We start from the raw sequence: 20,352 nt of genomic DNA, 5'->3' as shown, positions 1-20,352 counted from the left end.
GGATTTCCCCATTTTGCACATGTCAGACACTCTCCCTGGGAAGGAAAACGAATTAATTTGACACAAGCAATCAATCCCACTGGAATGTTTGTGCACACCGAGCCAAGCAGAAATGGATCCTGAAAGGAGCACTTCTGGGAGGTGACGGGAATTTTAATGCTGAAAAATGATACTGTGTCAAGAACCCAGTATGATGGAAGAAGCACACACATTTGTATCCAAAGCATGAGCAACACCACACACATGCACATTGCACATATATGCACACAGGCATGCACACTCACCATCTTCATGGAAAAAGATGTCTGGGTATATAATTGTCCAGGCTTCCATCACTCTGTTTATGTTTTGTATTCAAAATGTTTTAAGAGGTTGAAGAATAGGGCAGTGCTAAACCCCTTTAAAGTAGAAAGCTAGAGGAGCCTGTGAAATATTCCTATGATTCCAACGTGATCCCTGTGGTGCCAGGATTGGTGAAAGCACCCACAACCTCTAATCCCCCATAATCTCACACAACCCTCTGCCTTTGACCACCCTTCTCCCTTTGCCAGGAATTTCCTCCCGACCCTGTCACTCTGGATAATGAGCGCATCTTCCAAATGCCACTCAAGCATCTCCTACTCTATGACCACCACCACATCTGCCAAAATAGGCTTCACCACTCCCCTGTTTGTGTCCCTGGATCCTACTAATGTAGTCATATTACATACTTGGAATGTTTCGATGTACTTTAAAAAAAAACTAATTTGTTTCCCTCTATCAAAATATGAGTTCTCTGAAGGTCTAAAGAATGTGAGGGAAAGGAGATGGAGCTCTGGGTAGAAGGAAATGTAGAAGAAAGCCAAGACAGCAGTTCAATTACCCAGTGCCTCCTCTTGAGATGATGCGGTTGGGCTGGGTTTGCACATGCCCTAGGAAATGAAGATTTGGGATTGCTTTCACCATCTTCTCTAGGCGACTCAAAGGAAGAAAAGTTCAAGAACATGAGCTGGCAGGAAGATCATTTAATCAGTCCTCATGCCTCGAGAGAAGTGGTAGAGCAGCTCTGATGGAGCCCTGGTGAGGGCATTCTCTAGGGTGTTTAGACACATCCCTAATGACAGACTTGGGGTCCAAAGGAACAGGCTGAGAAGTGTAGGCTTTTCAACACAGACCCAGAAGTCCCAGAAACCTAGCCCTTCTTTCAAAAGGTTCTAAGGGCCAAAATAGTTTGAAGCTACTGCTGACTGTCAGGATGATTCTCCTCAAGGGAATTAGAGCCCTTGATCACCAAGCAAGGCTGTGGGGTCATCTGTGAGCTCTGGCACCAGGGGTCTGACCAAGCAGACTACAGCTGCTCAGACCAAAGGTCTCAGAAGGATGGAAAGTCTTCAGAGAACCACAGCATAAAGGTCCTGAGACCACTTACCACGGGGTTTCTATCCCTGCTGGCTTTACTGTTGTCCAGTTAGCTCAGAATGTTGAAGATGGAAGATACATTTGAGACTACCTAGCTCACCTCCCTCATTGTCTAAGAGAGGGAAAGGGGTTTACCAACCTCATCAATCAGAAAACTGTGCTCCTGACGCCCAGCCCCCGACTCTTTCCACTTGAACCCAACCAGCTGGCACCATCACTTGCCTGCTTCTTTGGTTTTTTTCTGTACTTTCCTGGCCCTCCTGTTTTGCCAGTCTCCCAGTTTCTTCCACCTTCACAGGGAACAGAGTTCTCATTTTCCCTGGTCAAATGAGAAACACTGCTCATAGCTACTAGGGCTACTTGAGTCCCAGAGCCCTGGAGTGAGAACAGTATGTAAAACACAGAAGTCTTCCTGTGTAAAAGAAGTGGAAGAGGACTTCCCTCGTGGCGCATTGGTTAAGAATCCACCTGCCAATGCAGGGGACACGGGTTTGAGCCCTGGTCCGGGAAGATCTCACATGCCGTGGAGCAACTAAGCCCATGCGCCACAACTACTGAGCCTGCGTGCCACAACTACTGAAGCCCGCGCACCTAGAGCCCATGTTCCACAACAAGAGAAGTCACCGCAATGAGAAGCCCGCACACCGCAATGAAGGGCAGCCCCCGTTCACCGCAACTAGAGAAAGCCCATGTGCAGCAACGAAGACACACGCAGCCAAAAATAAATTAATTAATTAAAAAAAAAAAAGAAGTGGAAGAATTTTGGTTAAAAATAACAGCAAATAAACAGCTCCACCACAAGAGAAGCAGAGCAATAGCCCTAAGCTGGACTTCATTTTTCTCTTTTCTTATTATCTATTTCAATTGATCTTATTTAACACATCCTTTCTATAGAATACATGTTTGTGAAAACTTAGGCTGATGTTAAAGGAATTAGCTTTATTTGGAAAAAGCAAAACTGCCTAGAACTGGCCATTTTAGGAGGCTGAAGAGACTCGGAAAGCAGATCCTAGCAAGGTAAGAGGGAACCCAGACCCATTAGAGGCCCCTAGCTCAAACATTAGTCATATTCACCAGACAGAAACGCAGGCATCAGCAGTACAGCTCTGGATGTAATCCATCACCACCCATCGCCCTCCTAAAGCTGGGAGCTCCTTGAAGACGGAGACTGCGCCATGTTCCCCTCTGGACCACAGTGCATGGGATGTAAGAAGTGCTCACCAAATGCTTGCCGGAAGAATTGACAATGCCGCGCTCTCGCATGCTTACGTGCACATAAACGCATACACGTACGTAGACAGAATCCCAGTGAAGGCAGTCTTAGAAGCCCCATTTCTAAACCTTTTTTTTCCCCAAAATTATTGTTTTAACTAGGGTAACACTATTTAAAAATACAATGTATTTTTCTCTCTTGCATGTCCTTACATACATTTAACCTCCCCCTTACTCTGTCAGAAGCATCTACTTGCCTCAGGGAAGATCAGCATAGTTTCAGCAGCAGGCAAAGAGAAAGTGTCCATGTTCAGCTGTTGACATCCTGGATAGGAATTTTTTTAGTGCAGCTTGAATTCTCAACACATTCTTGAGGTGTAGGAATCAACGTATCAAGCTCCAAAATGGGTGTACTTGACCACAAAGATCATTCTAAACCAAAGGTAAAGAGCACTCAAGATGCCACATTAGGGAGATCCTTGCTCCAAGAGGAGGAGAAGAAGCCCTCTCCCTCAAGCAGCAGGAGAATGTGGCAAAAACCCAGTCTAGGAGATGGGACACCAGGGTCCCAGCTTCCTCCTATCTACCACCTCAAGGCCTAACCAGGGTTTGGGGTGAAGGGGGCAGCTTTAGAATATAACATCTCAATAGGTGTGAAGGCACCTGAGGACCCTAAGGCCACTCCTGAGGAGGCTGCAGGCCTCTAGGTCAATGGCTGCCATTCAGTCCCACACCCTGATCCACACCGTGTGGAGGTGACGGGATGAAAACACAGCACTGGCCAAGTCGGTATCTAGTTAGGCAAGCCAGGCATACAGGTCCTGTCTTTTCATAGTTGGTACTGAGTAAGCTGGGGATCTATATATTTCTTCATCCCCTGATGATGGTACTCAGAGATGCTTAGAGAGCCACTGACTAGGCAGAGGCCTGAGGTCAGGACTAAGAGGCTGCCATGTGCGGGGACTTTGACCCCATAGGCAAACAGTCAAGACATGAATGTTAGTGCTGGGTATCAGCACAATACCCCAGAAAGCAAGACACCAGTACAGGGATCAGATCAGACCAGACCAGCCCCCATGAAGCAAAGATCAGGGGAATCCAACCATCATGCCACGGCTCCAAGCACCCCTCTCCCCCTGCCCCCGCCACCATCACCACAAGTTCACAGGTGCACCTCTACACACCCAGACCCAGAGAAGTGGGAAAACAGAAGAAAGTAGCAGTGAATGAGAAATTCACCGGAAAGAAACAGACATCCAAAAAGACCAATCGGGGGGAGAAAAAAAAAAAAAACACATGACATACTATAAACCAGCCAAGTTGGGGTGGAGGGAGATTAGCTCCACGTTAGAAAATTTTAAAAGCTACATTTTCTTTGCACGTCTGGGTGATAAAGAGTGTGCAGCTGAGCTGCAGTGTCACCCATCAGAGAGAAACCCACAGCCATTCTGGGCAGTTAGATGAACCGCTCTTCCACACGTCTCTTTTCCAAAAGCAAATGGAACGTATCATGAAACGTCTCACTCCATCTCCAGTGCTACCAATTTCCTACCAGACGTGAAAACATGTACAGCCTCAAACGCGGTGCGGCTGTCACTCCCATCTGAGTGCCCTAGCTCAGCTTTCAACCACGCTCAAAACTCAGGGAGACCCCAGAGGAAGGCAGCAAACAAAAACCCTTTTCATTGAGTCAGCAATTTTATTTGTCCAAAGAATTTTCCTTCTATTATCTCACTTTATCTCATACTACTCCTATGATGTGTGGCAGGGCAAGTATGTTTACCTCTTTCTTCAGATGAAGAAAGACAGGTTCCATCTGTAAAAACAGACATTTTAACTGGCTTAGCCAAGTCACAGAGATAATTAGTGGTGGGCAGAATTGGAAACCGAGGTCTCCCAAATCACATCGTTGAATTCTTCTAGCCAAACACAGACTATGGCTTTTGCACACACAACCTAAAGCACTGCCATGCCTGTGGTATTGGAATTAACTTTCACTCAAACCCACAAAACACATGTGGCTTTTTTTGGCTAATTGTGACTGCAAATCTGGCTCCTAAGTCACTTAAAGGCATACAGCAAAAAAAGCCAAGAATGGCCTCTACCATTTATTTAAATGTCATTAATAAAAGCGTCTGTAAACGTTGCACAGAAAATTAGCCTCCAGAGAACAGGACTGGCTGTTCTCCCTCCCTCCTGAGGATAAAAGCAGAAGAAACATCCTGATCTTACGGCTGTCTCACAGTCACCTTTGAAAACGATCAAATAATGGATGACCCTTCTTGTTACTCTTTGGGCCAAATAATGTCCCAGAACAAACACTGGTCCTCAGAAAAGCTGGTTTATAAATGTCCATCGTTAGGAGAATGGTTAAATAAAATGTGGCACATCCACACAACAGAAGGTAACACAACTCTTCAAACAAATGAGGTAGAACATATGCACTGACATGGAAAAATGTCCATGATTATAAAGTGATAAAAACAAATTGCAGGGGCTTCCCTGGTGGCGCAGTGGTTGAGAGTCCGCCTGCCGATGCAGGGGACACGGGTTCGTGCCCTGGTCCGGGAAGATCCCACATGCCCCGGAGCGGCTCTGCCCGTAAGCCATGGCTGCTGAGCCTGCGCGTCCGGAGCCTGTTCTCCGCAACAGGAGAGGCCACAACAGTGAGAGGCCCGCGTACCGCAAAAACAAACAAACAAACAAACAAAAAAACAAATTGCAGAATAACAGGTATAGCACAATTCTCTTTTTTGTTAAAATATGAAAGAAAGCTATGCATTTGTATAAACACATATTTGTGTATGTAGCAAGTACATACGTCCATTGAATTTATCTTAACATCAGGGAAAAGGAGGGAGAAAGAGCATTCACTTTTAACCATAGATCCTGTACTTCCATTTGGTGTAACTATTTCTTACAACAGTAAGTTGACACTTTACCCCTCCAGACAACCAACAAATCCTCTGTCTTCTTACGTTACCCCATGTAAAGGGTACTGGCTTATGAATGACTCACGTCGCTCAATAGATACGTGTATACTGATATAACATACATTTGTATTAATTGGGGGAAATGGTTTCATTTAGGAAAAAGTCTAAATGTCTACATAAATGTTCTATGAAGTATAAGAAAATCAGATCTCTCTAAATGAAACATTGTTTACCACTTACTTAAATTATCTTTTAGCTTATAGACAATAAACACATATTAAATGAATCAAGGAATGAGTGAAATTCCCTTTCTGATTGACTTCCAATTAGCCATTTTTTCCTATACTAGTCTCCCCCTAACCCAACAAGAGCATAAACTCTTCAGGAACAACGTGGGTAACATTTGTTACCCACCTTTAGCAGCCCCCTTAGTATCTGGCATAATACTGGGCACATTCCAGACATTCAGTCAATATTGATTAGTTGGTCCATTTGAATGTTTGAACTTCCCTATGTGGATTTTTGCAAAAGAAGGGTGCTTCTTTAGTTTTCCAGTGCCTATGGAATATTTGTAAACAAGCAATAAAAGGGATCCCCTCTAATTAATCCAGAATAAACAAGAGTTTTTTGCTATATTTCACAGTAAATATTGATTTCATAGGTCTTTTTGTTTGAGGTACAACTGCCTGTCCACAAAAAAAAAAAAAAGATTCATTTCCTTAACATAATGTTTAATTATAGAACTCCCAATGACCTACACACCAATAAATAGCTCTCTAAAAAAAAAAGTCAAGGCAACAAATATAAATCAAGCAAGTATCTGCAAGGCACTAAATTGAGTGTTGAGAAGAAGACAGACAATTCCAAAGCAAAAGGTACAGCCTACTTGGGGAAACCAGACATGACCATTTTCCAAGGCAGGGCTTCCAAAATGTCTTGGAGTCATCAATGTTGAGTAAAGTTCTGGTGAGAGACTAGTGTCCAAACAAGTCTGGTGCCCACCTCACCTCCACCTTGGACCTCTCATCCAAGTCACCAAATAAGGACTCAAGAATCCTCTGTTTTCACCTCTACTCTGTTTTCACCTCTACTCCAGAGGCTCCAGGGCTGAACAAGATGCAGAAGTCTGAACACCTAGCCCACTCTGAACTCAACTAGACAGATCATTCTTTAATGCAATTCTCACTCATTCTCCAGAGAATGGATCCAATTCGTCTCCTCTCTTCGCAGGATCTCAGCACCCCCTCAGTCCTTCAGATGACCTTGGTTCCCAATCCCAGAGAAGACTGAGGTCAGTTTTCTTAATGAGCTTAGTAAGGGCTCTACTGTCTGACCTGTACACGTGACCTGAAAACCACCTGGTCTTTTCCCATAGCCACAGAGGAAGAAGTACCCCTCCATCCCAGAGATAACCTCTTCGCCTGGGAATTCTCATCCTTTGCTGACTTTTGAAGAAGCTGGTGCCCATTCTGGTACCCCACCCCCATACATACCACCTTCTATCACCTTCAGTGTCTACCACTACCTCCTCCCATGATTTTTTCAAACACTCAAAGATTTTTCTCTCTCTTTAAAAAACAAAACTTCACTGGACCTGATAACCTTTAAAAAAATTTTATTGAAGTATAATTTGCATGCATAAAATTGCACATAAGTCTACAAATCACTGAAAGTGCACAAACAGATCTCACCTATCATCAAGAAACAAAAGAGTACCAGTACTCCCAAAATACCCCTTCAATTACCATCGTATTAAGTCTCCTTACTTTTATTACCAAACCTCTTCAACAGTGGTCTATTTTCGTTTTCATCACCTCCTCATCTATTTCAGCATAAGCATCCCGTCTTCAGTGAACCCTCGCCACACGCATGCAGGTGAGGTTGTTGATCTTTCATTACGTTCTCAATGTACAGCATGCAATCCTTTGTGTGTGTGTCAGGCAACCCCACCAGACTGTTATTCTCCATGTGGGAAAGATGATTTCTAACTTGCTGGTGTAGCCCCAGTGCCTGGCACTTATTAGGTTCACAGCTGGTGTTTGACACTTGAATGAATGAATGCAAGCATGAATGAAGAGATCCACTCACTTAAATCTAGTGTTCGCTGAAATTGATCAGTCTTTGTCCAGTTCTCATCAAAAGTAATCATGATATTTAGCTGTCAAAACTCAATGGCTAGGACCATGAAGAATGACTAAAAAATTATACTGTTCCAATAGTTGGTTAAGCATTCTCTTTATATCCAAGTATTTGAGCCTGTTATGTGCCAGTGGACTGGGATACAGAGAAGAGACAACATCTTGCACCCACCCTACAAATTAAAGCTGTGACATCACTCCCAATGGTACTCTGTCCTTCCATGGCCACAGACCCAACATGGAGTCCTGCCAATCTTTTCCCCTAACTGCTCCTAGAGATACTCCTCCCTCTCCCCACAATCTCCTTTCCAGGAGAATAAGAAGTCAGAGACAGGAAACCCCCAGGAGCCCCAGACCCCTCCCCCAGTCCCCTTTTGTCACATCCAATTAACCATCTGCCAGTCTCCTGGGTCTCCCTCTAGGCCCACTGTCCAGCTGCCAACTGAACACTGTGTTTCCCCACCCCCATTCCCCATAGATGCCCATTGTCCCCAGGCTGCAGGGTAAGAGTGTAAAACGCAAGGGGTGTAGGCACATTCCCAGACCCTGTCTGCCATACCCTGGAATAACTGTAACTGCAAGCTTAAAAATCACATCCCTACCTACCTAACTATGCACAAGGAAGGGAGGAAAGAAGGAAGGAAGCAAGGGAAGGAGGAAGGGAGGGAGGAAAGATGGGGAGGGTATCGCAGGGGAGGGGAGTGGAGAGGAGGAAGCAAGCTACTGAAGCATAATTTTCATGATTTGGAAATTCTAACTAATAATATATACAATATAGTTTTACTAGTAATATTATATATAGTCATATTCTATTACTAGTAATATAATTCCATTTCTATTACTATTTACAATATGAATATAACTATCACAATCTATAACTACCAAATCAAGTGATCCTGATAGGTAAGATTTTTTTTCACCCATTTTACTCATGAGGAAACTGAAGCTCAGAGAGGCTGTACCTTGCACAAGGTCACACAGCTAGTAAGTTCCTGTACTAAGACTCTATGATTCTGAAACTGAGCCATATCTAAGGAAACTCCCACCTCCTCCTGCTCTCGGAAATATAAACCCAGTCCCCCACAGCCCACCTTTTGGAAACAGGAACCCCTGGATTCCTACTTCCATCCCCTAGAGGGCCATATAAGATGCCTCACTTGATGACAGTTCTTGGGTTTGCCCCTAAAATGAGAGCTGAAGGGAGTACTTTGGGGCCAAAGGAACGGGTGTGCTCATTGGCATCTTTCCTCTGGTGTGAAGGGTTCCTCTTCATGGAGAAAAACGGGACAAGGGCTCCTCCATGACCCCTGGTCTGCTTCCTCTTTCTTCTAAAACCTCTAGAGGCATTAAGGAAACCGAAAATTCAAGAGCAGGTCCATCCCTCACAGAGACAGTACCCGACGGCCAGGCATGACCCCTCCTCAGGAGGCTGCCCCTACACCTTCTTGTCTGAGTCCTCCTCCTTCTGTCCTGTCCTCACTCACCCTCCACCCCACCCCCAACTTGCCTTTCTGACTCACACTCTGTAGGAGGTGATTCTGCAGACCCCTCTACAGCCTGAAGCAAATCCCACCTCAGCCTGCCAAAGGAAGCCACTAGCGCTTCTAAAAGGATTGCTATTTTGGGACCTCCCAGCCTTGCTTTCTAGCTTCTCTGTCCAAGGGGCCTTCTAGAGCCACACCAACCCAGCTCACCCATTTCACAGCTGCCTTCAGCTTGAACTATCCGCCCCAAGCACAGGACCACAAGCCCCTGGGTCTCCAGGCCAGCTGATGCTCTCTGTGCTGGGGCTGTTGACCAAGCGCATTGTGCCCTCAGCAGAGCTGCTGGCCAGCCCACTACTTTACTGAAGTCTGCCTTCCCCCAGTCTCCTCCTCTGGCCAAGGCTCACCCCCCAGCTACCTTGAGATCCACCCTCACAGGCTCATCCAGGATCTACTTCCTTCAACTGCTCCTCTTTTCTAAATATTCATTCCCTTCCCCAAGCCTGCCTTCTCCCTCCTCCCCACCCGTAGGTATTCACAGATCTTCCCTACTTAAAAAAATCCTCCCCTCAACTCTGCTACCCATCTCTAACTACCTTATTATTTTTAACCTTCCCTTCACAGCCAAACCTTTCCAAAGAGTCATCTATATGCACTCCCACCACTTCCTCCCCACCCACTCACTCCCCATTTCCCGTGAAATTTGAATTCCACCTCCCATACACAAGTGAAACTGTTATTTCAAAGGTTACCAGTGATCTCCCAGTTTCCAGAACCCACAGGGTTTGCTCAGTCCCCCTCTCCCTCAACCCCTCTGCAGCATTAGACCCTATTGATGACCGGACTGTTTCCAAGCCCTGCTCTCTCCTGGTTCTCTTCCAGCCCTTCACTTGAGTCTACAGCTCTGTCCTTGGCCCTCTGCCCTTAAGACTCTATATGCTTTTCATTTATTATCTCATCTATTCTGATAGCTCCAGCCACAACTTCTTACGGATATCTCCCAAATCTATATTTCAGGCTCTGGCCTCCCTCCAAAGCTCCAGCCTCCCTCCGCTATCTGCCTACTGAATCAACACCTCCCTAAGCTATTGCACTGACACCTGAAAAGCAACACGTCCCAAAGTAAATTCCCAAATCCTGCCTCTCCTCCTGCCTCCCCACAGCTGCTCCTCTTCTTCCTTAACTCCTAATTTTCATTTAGGGTACTTCCATCCTCCCCAGTCACCCAGCTCTAAGAGCTGGAGTAATCTTTGAGTCCTGACTCTTCCTTAACACCTCTACATCCAAGTTACCAAGTCCTGTAGACGCTACATCCACGAGCTCCCTCATATCCATCCCCTCCTCCCCATTTCCACTGTGCCATCTCAAGTTCAGGCCCTCCTAACCTATCACAGTGGTCTCCCAATCCAACCCTGGCTAGCAGTTCCTCCCCCATTCCAACTGACCCTCTGCAGGACTGCCAGATTTATCTTCCTCATCATGTCACCACCCCATTCAGACACTTTTAGTGGCTCCTGAAAGCTAACTGCAGAAAGACCAAACTCCTTGGCCTGCCATTCAAAGCCCTTGATTATCTAGGAGTCCAATAAAGGTTTAATAAATGAAGCAGTCAATCAACTTGGTCCTACCCACTTCTGATTTTTATCTCCCATTGATCCTCCACCTGAATCCTCTAAGTCACACAAACTGGACCACTTACTGCCCCCAAATATGCCATGGATGGTCGTGCCTTTTTCTAACACTGTTCCAATACCTTCTGTCTTCCCCATCCAAATCCTACCCATCCTTCAGGTCTCAGCTCGAGAAGTATAGCTACTTCCTTGAGAACACAGTTCATCTGCCACTTTTCCCTCTCCTTGTTTATCCCTCATATCTGTGTTTTCTAGCTAATAACCAGCTCCCTTCTAATAATGCCATGGGACAGAAGGGGAAGAGACAAAGCTAATTCTCCAACAGTTTCTTACTTCCCTGTATTAATTCCTCTGTTCTCCCAGCTAATTCCTTCTGTTCCCTCACTTCTCAGCAGACACGATTTCAAGCAGCTCTATTGATCCAACAGCCCTGTGGCTGTCAATCATTTCCTAGTTCTTTTGCTGCCAGTCATTCACACTCAAAGGCGTGGCAGGAGGAGTCTGAACTGCACGCAGACAGAGAAGGAGCGGGAAGGGACTGATTCACTGCACCCACCTGAGGCTCAGTGGAAGCAGGAACCCCATTCTCGCTGGGCTCCTCCAGATGGCATGGGGCCATGTGGGCCAGGGTCTGGGGAACTGGCATTTATATACTTTTGTGGAGGAGGAGAGAACAGGAGTGCCCTGATTTGTTGTAAGGAGGATGCCCCATCCAGTCCCTTCGGGAAACCAAATTGAGAAGGATTGAAAAATGTCCCATGAAGGTCAGATTAAATAAGATAATACTTGTCAGAGGTGGTACTTAGAGTAATAGAATGTTTGATTTGGAAGGAACTATCTACACGTATTTGGACAGAATTGTACAACTTATAAAGACCTCTCACACACGGTATCTCATTTGAGTCTCTCAACAGCCCTATAAGGAAACTGGGTGGTGGGGCGCACTATCCTCATCTTACACAGATGTTACTCACTTGCCCAAGTCATGCAGATAAGTAGAGAGCAAAGGGGAGGGTTCACCTCCTGCTCTCTTGCCTGACCTTTTTGGCCTCTTTCACAGGCTTTTTCTCCGTTTCCCACCCCTTAAATTCAAGTGCTCCCTGAGGGGGGTATTGTAATTCTATTCATTTTCCTTCCTGCTCGATTTTCTTTCTTGCAATGATTTTATACACTCCCAGAGCACAGTACATGGCTGCACTAGGAACTCGATAAATATTTGTCAAACAAATGATTAAATTAATGAATGAAAAAGAGCTGAGGCCCAGACCCTAGCCTTCTGATTCCACCCAGGCTCCTGCACCCCATCATGACGCCTCTCCAGCACTCCTGCCGCCCCGTGTCAAAAACCCTGCACAGTACCCCTTCTGGAGATTGCCTCAGCCTCTGTGCCATCACATTCGCTTAATAATAAAAACAACAGGAACAGCTAGTATTTCTTGTGCTCCTAATGTGGGTCAGAAACCACTAGATGCTTTTTACACATGTTTTTCCTATTTAATCCTCTCAACCTGTGAAACAAGCATCCTTGGTCCCATTTTGCAGAAGACTGAGGATGACATAGATTATATAATTTACCCAAGATTCTGCCCCTGGTTAGTGCTGAGCCTATCTGATCCAAAGCCCATGGTCTTCTGGCTATAACCAGGGTCTCTCAGCCTCAGCACCACTGACATTTGGAGGCTGAAGAATTCTTGTCCTGTGCATTATAAGATGTTTAGCGGCACCCTAGACCTCTACCCACTTGATGCCAGTACAACCCCCCTCCCTGAGTTGACAACCCCCAAAAATGTCTCCAGACATTGCCAAATGTTTCTTGGAGGACAAAACTGCCTCCCGTTGAGAACCACTAGACTATACCATACTGCCCATCTCCAGAAGTAAACTACCAAGTTCCAGAACCAGAAAGAAGTTGGAAAAATAAAAGTGTTCATTCTCCAACGTCTAAAAAGGACCTCTAGTTCACCTGTTCTAGTGTTTCATTGACACCGACAGTCAGGAATATTTTTTGTCACTTCTCACCTAATTTCTTTCTGTAGCTTCAGTTTATTCCAACACCTCTTCCATCCCCAAGGGGTTATCAAATACAATTGGACAGAATGTGCCAATAATTGAGTTCTTGATGATTGGTGGCACAAGGATAAAGCAAAGCCCCCCAAATATTATGGAGGTGTACCTAAATGTTGTTGATATGTTCTAAAATATATTAATGTAGAAATAGCCTTCCCTCTTCAGAACAACAAAGTCCTCTCAATACTCCATCAAAAGTTCTTGGGAAATGGCGTGACCAAAAGCCCAAATCATGATGGGCTTAAGTGGAGGAGAATCAAGAAGGAATCGTGAATATTGAATTAAGTGTCACGTTCACATTCTGGAGCATCAAACACAACGTCAAAAAGAGATGTTTTCCTTTGCTGCAAAAGAGAGCTCAGGAGGTAAAAGACTCTACCCCTTTTACGGTGCCTGGCAATGCCCAGACAGGGTGATATTTACTCAAAAAACTGCACACCAACATAGGTTGTTATTCCAAGTCAGATCTGGACCTGACAATGACCAGTTCTCTGTCTAGGTGGGATGGGGTTTTTATCTGAGAAAAGTCTAAAGAGTTGTACACTGAATACCAATATATCACCACCTAAATTCAGCAACTGCTTATATTTTTCTGTGTTTGCTTTATCTGCACAGGGGGGAGACAGTTTGTTTTGGTTTGGTTCTGGTGAATCACAAGCTTTTTAAAAGATCTTTTAAAGAACAAATCACTTCATTGTATGAAAAGGATAAAAACAATACAATACCTCTGATGAAGTGAGACAATGAGTACAGACAAGTGAGTGTTTATGGAATTCAGAGGAGAGAGTTGGTCTTGCGAGCTATGAAAGCTTCCAGAAGAATGTGGTGTTAAAGTCTTGACTAATAAGTTGCATTTGTAGAGTAGGGGTGAAGGGGTGGATGATTCAAAGGGAACATGAGCCAAAGTGCCCTTGGATGTGAGAAGAGCAGGCTGGCTCTGAGGTGTGAAGGACAGACTTGACCCTGAAGGCACTAGAAAGTCACTGTAGGTTCATAAACCAGGTGTGACGGAAGTAGTTCAATCTCCTTTAGGAAGTGCAATCTGCCTGCAGATGCCAATTGGAGTGGGGGTGAGAGAGCAGAGTCCAAGGGCCAAGGATAAAGGGCTAGTGAGTCCATGAGCACCATAATGGGTCTCCTGGCCTAGGGCAGAGGCCCTGAGGATGAACAGCATGGGCTCACTATGAAAGATAACAGAGTTTGTTAGAAGATTGAGATTCCTCAGAGACAATAGCAAGGTGCTAAATATCATGACTAGGAAAGGGAAGGTGCCACTTATAGGATTAAGGAAGACAAGAGGAGAAGCTAGTTTAGGGACTTGGAAAGACAGAGCTGAGTTTGAGGCTGACCAAAGTCCAAGTAACAGCAAACAGTCCAGTTAAAAATGTCTGGACTCACAAGACCAAAGCTCAACAGAAAAAAGATATTTCCACATCAATCTCATTAAATTTATCCTCTGAACTTTCTTCCTTTGAGTCTTATAGAAGGAGGTTTCTCCTCTGCTCACCAAAGTCAAGATTTTCGCTAGGGAACCTCCTCTTGTCTCACCTCTTCAGGTATCTAACTCAAAAATCAACCAAGCATCTTCAGTTCTTCCTGCCCACAATCTCTCTCCCTTCCACAAACAAACCTGTTCTGACTCTCCGACCAAAAAATGAAAACCCCTTTTCTTGGTACTAACATGCCATCTGACTAGCACCCAAACTCTTTTTCCTTTCACTGGTAAATTCTGCAAGTAATTGATTCCTACCCACCACCCCAAATCCCTGCTCTGAATGCCTCTTCTAATACTGTGCTCCCAAGAGCTCATAGTGGCTTTCTTTTTATCACATCCAGAGACACTTGACCGGCACTCCTCTTATTCAACCTGTCTGCAGTCTGTCATCACATCAGAACCCATGCTGACTCCCTGGGGTCTCCAGGATCAAGTCTCCTTTGCTGCCACTTCCTAAACAAGGGTTTCTCCCCCAAATTCTAACTTTAGCCCTCTCCTCTTCCCTCCACCCCCTCCCTCTGAGGGCTGATGCATTCACAAAGCTTCAGCTGCAGCGAGCCTTGATTCAGGAGGCTTCCAAGGCCACAATGGCAGCCCTAACCTCCCACCTGTGCTCCTGTCTGAAGTCCCGTATCTCCCACAAACCAGCTCCACCTGGATGCTCCTCAATCGCCTCTAATTTTCCACATCCAAAGCTAACAGCATTATCTGCCCTGCAAATCCAGCTCCTGTCCTCAATCAGAGTGCTTCAGTCAGGATACTGTTAGTCCTCTATGCTTTAAACCCAGCTACTCCCATTATTCTCGAGGGCTTAATTTTCTTTCCCCCCTACAACTAGTTTGTCAACAAATACCCACATTTCTGCCTTTGACAATGTCTCTCAGAGGGGTCCCTGAGTCCCCGTCCTTTCTGCCACCAACCCAGACCAAGCCCCTCTCCCTCAGTTCCAGATCACTTTTGCATTTGGATCCTTTCTCTCTCTTTCCACTTCATCTATCATATGACCCCCAGATTAACCTTTCCAAATACCACTTTCTTCAGGACATGCCCTTGCTCAGGAACTAAAGTGACTCCCTATCAGTCCTGAATCAAATCCAATCTCCTCTCTTGGGCTCCCAAGATTCTGCCTATCTGGCCTTGCCCTACTTACCCAACCCTGTTTCCCATTCCTCCTTACCCTACACCTTCTACTCAGTCTTCCCAGGATCCTCAGTGTCAATGTCTCAACCTCCCTGAGCTTTTGCCCATGATTCTCTTCCCACCCTCCATCTCCCCTTCAAGGGCTACCCTCAGTTCCACTCCTCTGTAGTTCTGCCAACTTTTTATCTTATAGCACCATAATGTTCAGCAAGTAATTAATCTCTAATTGAGCAGTAATTGTCAATCTTCTTTTAAAAGCTCTTGGAGGGTAGAAACCAATTTGAATATTTCTTTGTATCCCATAGCACCCTGGACAGCAGAAGGGTCCTAGTAGAAGCTGAAAAGACCTTGCTGGTTTTCTATTCCAACTGATTTCTATTCCCAGTTCTGAGTTCCCATATTTCCCCTCCTCTGCCTCATAACCATGATCAATAAAATTATTGTGACACACTTTCCCAGGCGTGGATCAGAGAATTCCCAGAAAGACAACACAGAATACACCAATCTATAAGAATAATGGTGGGGACAGGGGGTGTGCATGGGTGTTTCTTTCTGTCCGTGTACATGTATGGATGTAGGATTTGGGGAATGTCACAAGAACTGAAATACCAAAATAATCAGAAGAGGACAAGTAAAGAACCAAAATGACAGAATAATTGGAAACATGCCTAATTAGAGGCACAGTATGCCAGGATTTTGACAAAGCAATTGCCAGTGTGGTCTCTGTGTATGCAAAATCTTCCATCAGAAAGTAGGGGGTAACCCTGGCACTTGGGACTTTGAAAATGTGTTTGGAGCTTTTTCAACTGTTCAACTAAATAAATTTATCATCTGTCCAGCCTACCAGGTGTAGTGCTATGTTCCATAAAGATGGGGACTCAGAAGGGAGACGATTAAGAAATATGGCCTTTTCCAGGTGTAAGAAGCCCCAGCAAAAGCCCAGGCTAGAGACTGGAAGGGGGTAAGATCAAGAAGCAGAGCACAGAGGACCACTCAGGGTGGGTGGTGGTCCTAGACCCTACCACAAACAGTCTGCACCCCCTCGTACAGCTTGTTACAGGTCGTCAGTCATTTCCAGCCTCATGCGCTGAAGATTTCACCCTTCTCTGATTCAAAGTGCACATCAGACCTGGGCCCCCCTCAACAAGGCTGCCTGAGGAGGAAGAATATCCCCAACAGGATTCCATAGGAGAGGGACCCAGTCTGCTATTTACTCTGTGATTTGAGCCAGGGCTAGACAATGTAAGCCCCATGTTGTGTTTTTAAAGGCCCTGGGAAAAGTAACACATTGGGCCATTATAGGCCATTAACACCATTAACACTGTGTGAATTCATTTGTCAGAAATTAGCAAGCCTCCAGAAACTGAGATCTGCTCCAAGGGCCTGGGACAGAGAATAGACAGGATCTAGTGTTTGGATGGTAGAAAAGGCGAAGGAGGAGTGGATGCCAAAAGATAAAAATGGGTCCAGAAAGGGAAGGTGGGAAAGCTCACACTCCAAGAGTTTTCCCCAGAGCTAAGAAAAGGCAGAGTTTTGTGCCAGATGGGAGGCAAAGGGTGGATGGTAGGGGTGTCGATGAAGACGTCCTAGTGCGTGTTTCCAGGTATCACTTAGCCCCCAGAACCTCTCCCCTAGATAATAAACTAAGGTTATCAGGTCAGGCACCTCTTTAGAATTCCTGCTTTGGTTCCTGGGCTGTGTGAGTGAGTGAGTGAGTGAGTGAGTGAGTGTGTGTGTGTGTGTGTGTGTGTGTGTGAGAGAGAGAGAGAGAGAGAGAGAGAGAGAGAGAGAGAGAGAATGTGAGAGAGAGAGTATGTGAGAGAGAGAGTATGTGAGACAGAGAGAGAAAGGGGGGGATGGGGAAGGTGTATATTAGAATCCACATCTGGGGAAAAGGAAGGAGGGAGGCAAGGCTGAGCCCTGAGAAGCAGGATAGGATAACAGGGGCTCCCTCTGCTTTCTCCAGGTCAGCTCCTATCCTCCAGCTCTTTCCTCTTCAGACCAACTAGAAAATGAACATATGGGCTGACCAAGTCTTGACTTCCAAAGCCACAAGTCTCCCCAACAAAGCACCCCACCCCTTCCCTCAGATGACCTCCAGGGCAAGGCAATGAGGTTAGGAAACAGATGGGTGCGCAGGGAATCTTCAAAGCCGACCTGCTCTTTGACCCCATCAGTTCACGTCCTCCAATCCAATTTACAGAAAGAGGGGAGATGCCCAGGGTCCCCATAACTTACTGGACTCTTCGGGAAAAAGATTCCAGACCACATGCTTCCAGACATGGAAGATGGGGAGCTCTACCTACCGAGTTGGTGGAAGCCACAGGTAAAGAGGAGATGGAGAAACCCTGTTCATCAGAGAAACAGGGCCACAGGTGGTGGCAGATGAGGGTGGTCGGTTCTGCTCTGGGAAAGGGGCTGTGTAGCCAAGGAACATGAGGAGCTATAGACCTGGGGGCTGGGAAGTGGCAGGGGCCGAAAATAGCCGTTAAGGCAGATCTGGGGTCGGGGGCGGTGCTCTACATACCACAGGCAAGCAAAGATTCAGTGGGTGTATATGAGGGGGACGCTAACTCACACTTCCAGGAACGAGTGATTCTTATGAAAAGCTCATCCGTTCCCAGAACTGGAGAAGAGGAGGACAAGGAGGAGGTCCCAGGCGCCCACCGCCCTCCCTGCCGGGTCTGCCTCTCAAGTCTGAGACTCTGGCTCCCCACACGCACCAGGCACTACAGTCCTCGGTCTGCCCCGCTCCCGACTGTCAGTCTGCAGCCTGCGCGACTCCCGGTCCCCACTGTCCCTCTTTGCACATCGGGGCCGGGGGCCGCCGGCCGGAGAAGGGGTGCCGGCCCAGGGCGGCGGGAGCCGGGCTGACAGGCGCTGGGGGGAGGGGGCAGCCGAGGGAGGGGCGGGGGACGCCGGTAGCCGGAGCGGCGCACTGCAAAGTGATCCAACATCGCCCCATCCCCGCGCTCCGGGAGAAGGCGGCCCGAGGGGACCGCCTCTCGCCTCCCCAACACAGACTCCCGCAAGTGGGGTGAACGCCGAGGGGCGCCGAGCTCCCAGCCCCCACCCCTCCCCAAAATGCAACCCGCATTGCCATAACAACAAGAATCTCGGCCACTCCAGCCCCGGCGACGAAGGGGACTGCCCCCCAACACGCACACCCCAGCAACAGCCCTCCTTTCCCAAACTTGTCCAAGACGCCGCATCCAGGGCAGCAGCCTCCTCCCCAACCCCCCGCGCCCTGCCCAGCTTACCTGTCCGGAAAAAGGCGTCCACGTCCGAGTCGGCGGCTCCTCCTTCCTCCGCTGCCCCCTCCGGGGGGTTCATGACTGGGGGAGGGCGTCCGCGGGCAGCCGGGGGCCGGCGAAGCCTGGGGCCGAGGGCTGCTCGGCGCCCTGTGGGCGGAGGGCGCGGGGCGCAGCGGCCGCGGCCGCAGACCCGGAGGACACCGGGCTTCAAGGGCGGGCGGCCGGCCGGGGTGGCAGGGCTAGGGCAGAGGACGCCGAGGCTCCCTCAGGCAGAGGCGCGCGGCGGGCTGGGGGCGCCTGCTGCCGGCTCCCCCATGGTCCCCCTTCCCCGGGGGCGCTGGCCGCCTGCGGTCTGGCCGGGGCCGGGGTACGAGCTGCCTGGGCACCCGCTCTCCCTCAGCGGCGGCAGCTGGCTCTCCTCCTCGCCCGTCTGCCTGTCTCTATTGTTCAGCCCTGCTAGTCTCTCCTCTTTATTTTTCCTCCTCCCTCCCACCCTCCCTGTCTCTCTACCTCCTCCCTCCCTCGCTCGACCGCCCGCTCGCTCTCAGCTTCCCTCCCTCGCTCGCTCTCTGGCTCCCCCTCTGGCTCCCTCCGCCGCCGCCGCCTCGCAACTCCTCCCCCGGCTCCCGCTCCTCAGTCCCAGCCAACAATGACCCGGGCAGCGACGAGCTCAACTAAAGCTCCGGCCCGGGCCGGGGTCTCGCCGCGGCCCCCCGGCGGCGCGGACGCCTCCCTCCCCCGCCTCCCCGCGCCGGCCTCTCCCGGAGCCAAGCCCGGGCCCCGAGCTATTGTTCGCTGCTGTGCTAGGCCGGCTTCCTGAGCCCCGCAGGAAAAGCGCCGGCGAAGGAGGCGGCCGGGGAGGGGGCGGGGCCGCCGGGCGAGTCCCCGGCCACCGGGCGCAAGCCGGGCTCGCCGTGGGGGCTCTGGTGCCCCAGCCCTGCGAGCTCAGCCTCGCCCCTCGCGCGGTCCGGGCTCCGGGCCCGGCGGCCGCCTCCTCCACCCCACCCCGTTCCCAGGTGTGAGAGGGCCCGCCCCCCCAAGCTGCGTGTCCCCCAAGCTGGGCCGATCCGTCCCTAGAGGCTGGACTTTTCCCCTCTCCTTCCAGACAGGCTCTCTCCAGTCTCCTTCACCTCCTGAGCCTTTCGCATTTTCCTCACCAACTCTCCTTAGTTCCTTTCTTTTTTAGCTTTTCTCTTCCTTTTTCCCCTTTTCAACGCCCCTTTAAACATCTCTGCCATCGCTGTGACTCTTTGTCCAGTTCATTCCTATTGCGATGTGTCCCTATCTTTCCCTCTGTGACTCTCTTGTCTCTCATTTGTCTCTGTCCTGCCTCGGTACTTGGCCCGTATCTCAGCGCTCCTCTTGGACAGCTGTCAAAACTCCCTAATCCCCCGGGCCTTCTCTGTTTTGTTCTTCTCCCTCTTGTGAATGGAGAGATCCAGTTGGCCAGGAGAAAGGAGGTGTTACAGCAAGCTGAATTTCAATTAAGTGGGGAGTGGGGCTGGGGAGGAATGGGGAAGACCTCAAAAAAGAAAGCAGATGCTGTATGGGGTAATTAATGCAGTGATTGCATTGTGCCAATTGGTTTTTTAAGCAATAA

General features: G+C 48.1%; 1 protein-coding gene across 16 annotated transcripts in view; it reads right to left on the bottom strand.

Annotated features, from left to right (window-relative positions):
- Window positions 1-19,207, bottom strand: part of KALRN (kalirin RhoGEF kinase) — a 646,553-nt gene extending 627,346 nt beyond the window's left edge. For 7 of the 16 annotated variants that reach the window (XM_060298164.1, XM_030858647.2, XM_060298165.1 and 4 more), the window contains exon 1: window positions 18,759-19,207. In XM_060298164.1, coding sequence (XP_060154147.1) covers window positions 18,759-18,831 — 73 coding nt within the window. In that variant the 5' untranslated portion in view covers window positions 18,832-19,207. The remainder of the gene's footprint in view (window positions 1-18,758) is intronic. The other 9 variants (XM_060298174.1, XM_060298173.1, XM_060298176.1 and 6 more) reach the window with 3 other exon arrangements.
- Window positions 19,208-20,352: the final 1,145 nt, after the last annotated feature.

The sequence above is a fragment of the Globicephala melas genome, chromosome 4 (assembly GCF_963455315.2).
Source record: "Globicephala melas chromosome 4, mGloMel1.2, whole genome shotgun sequence".
NCBI classification, from domain to species: Eukaryota; Metazoa; Chordata; class Mammalia; order Artiodactyla; family Delphinidae; genus Globicephala; species Globicephala melas.
Note: the sequence above shows the minus strand (reverse complement) of the source record. Positions and strands in the feature narration are given on the sequence as shown.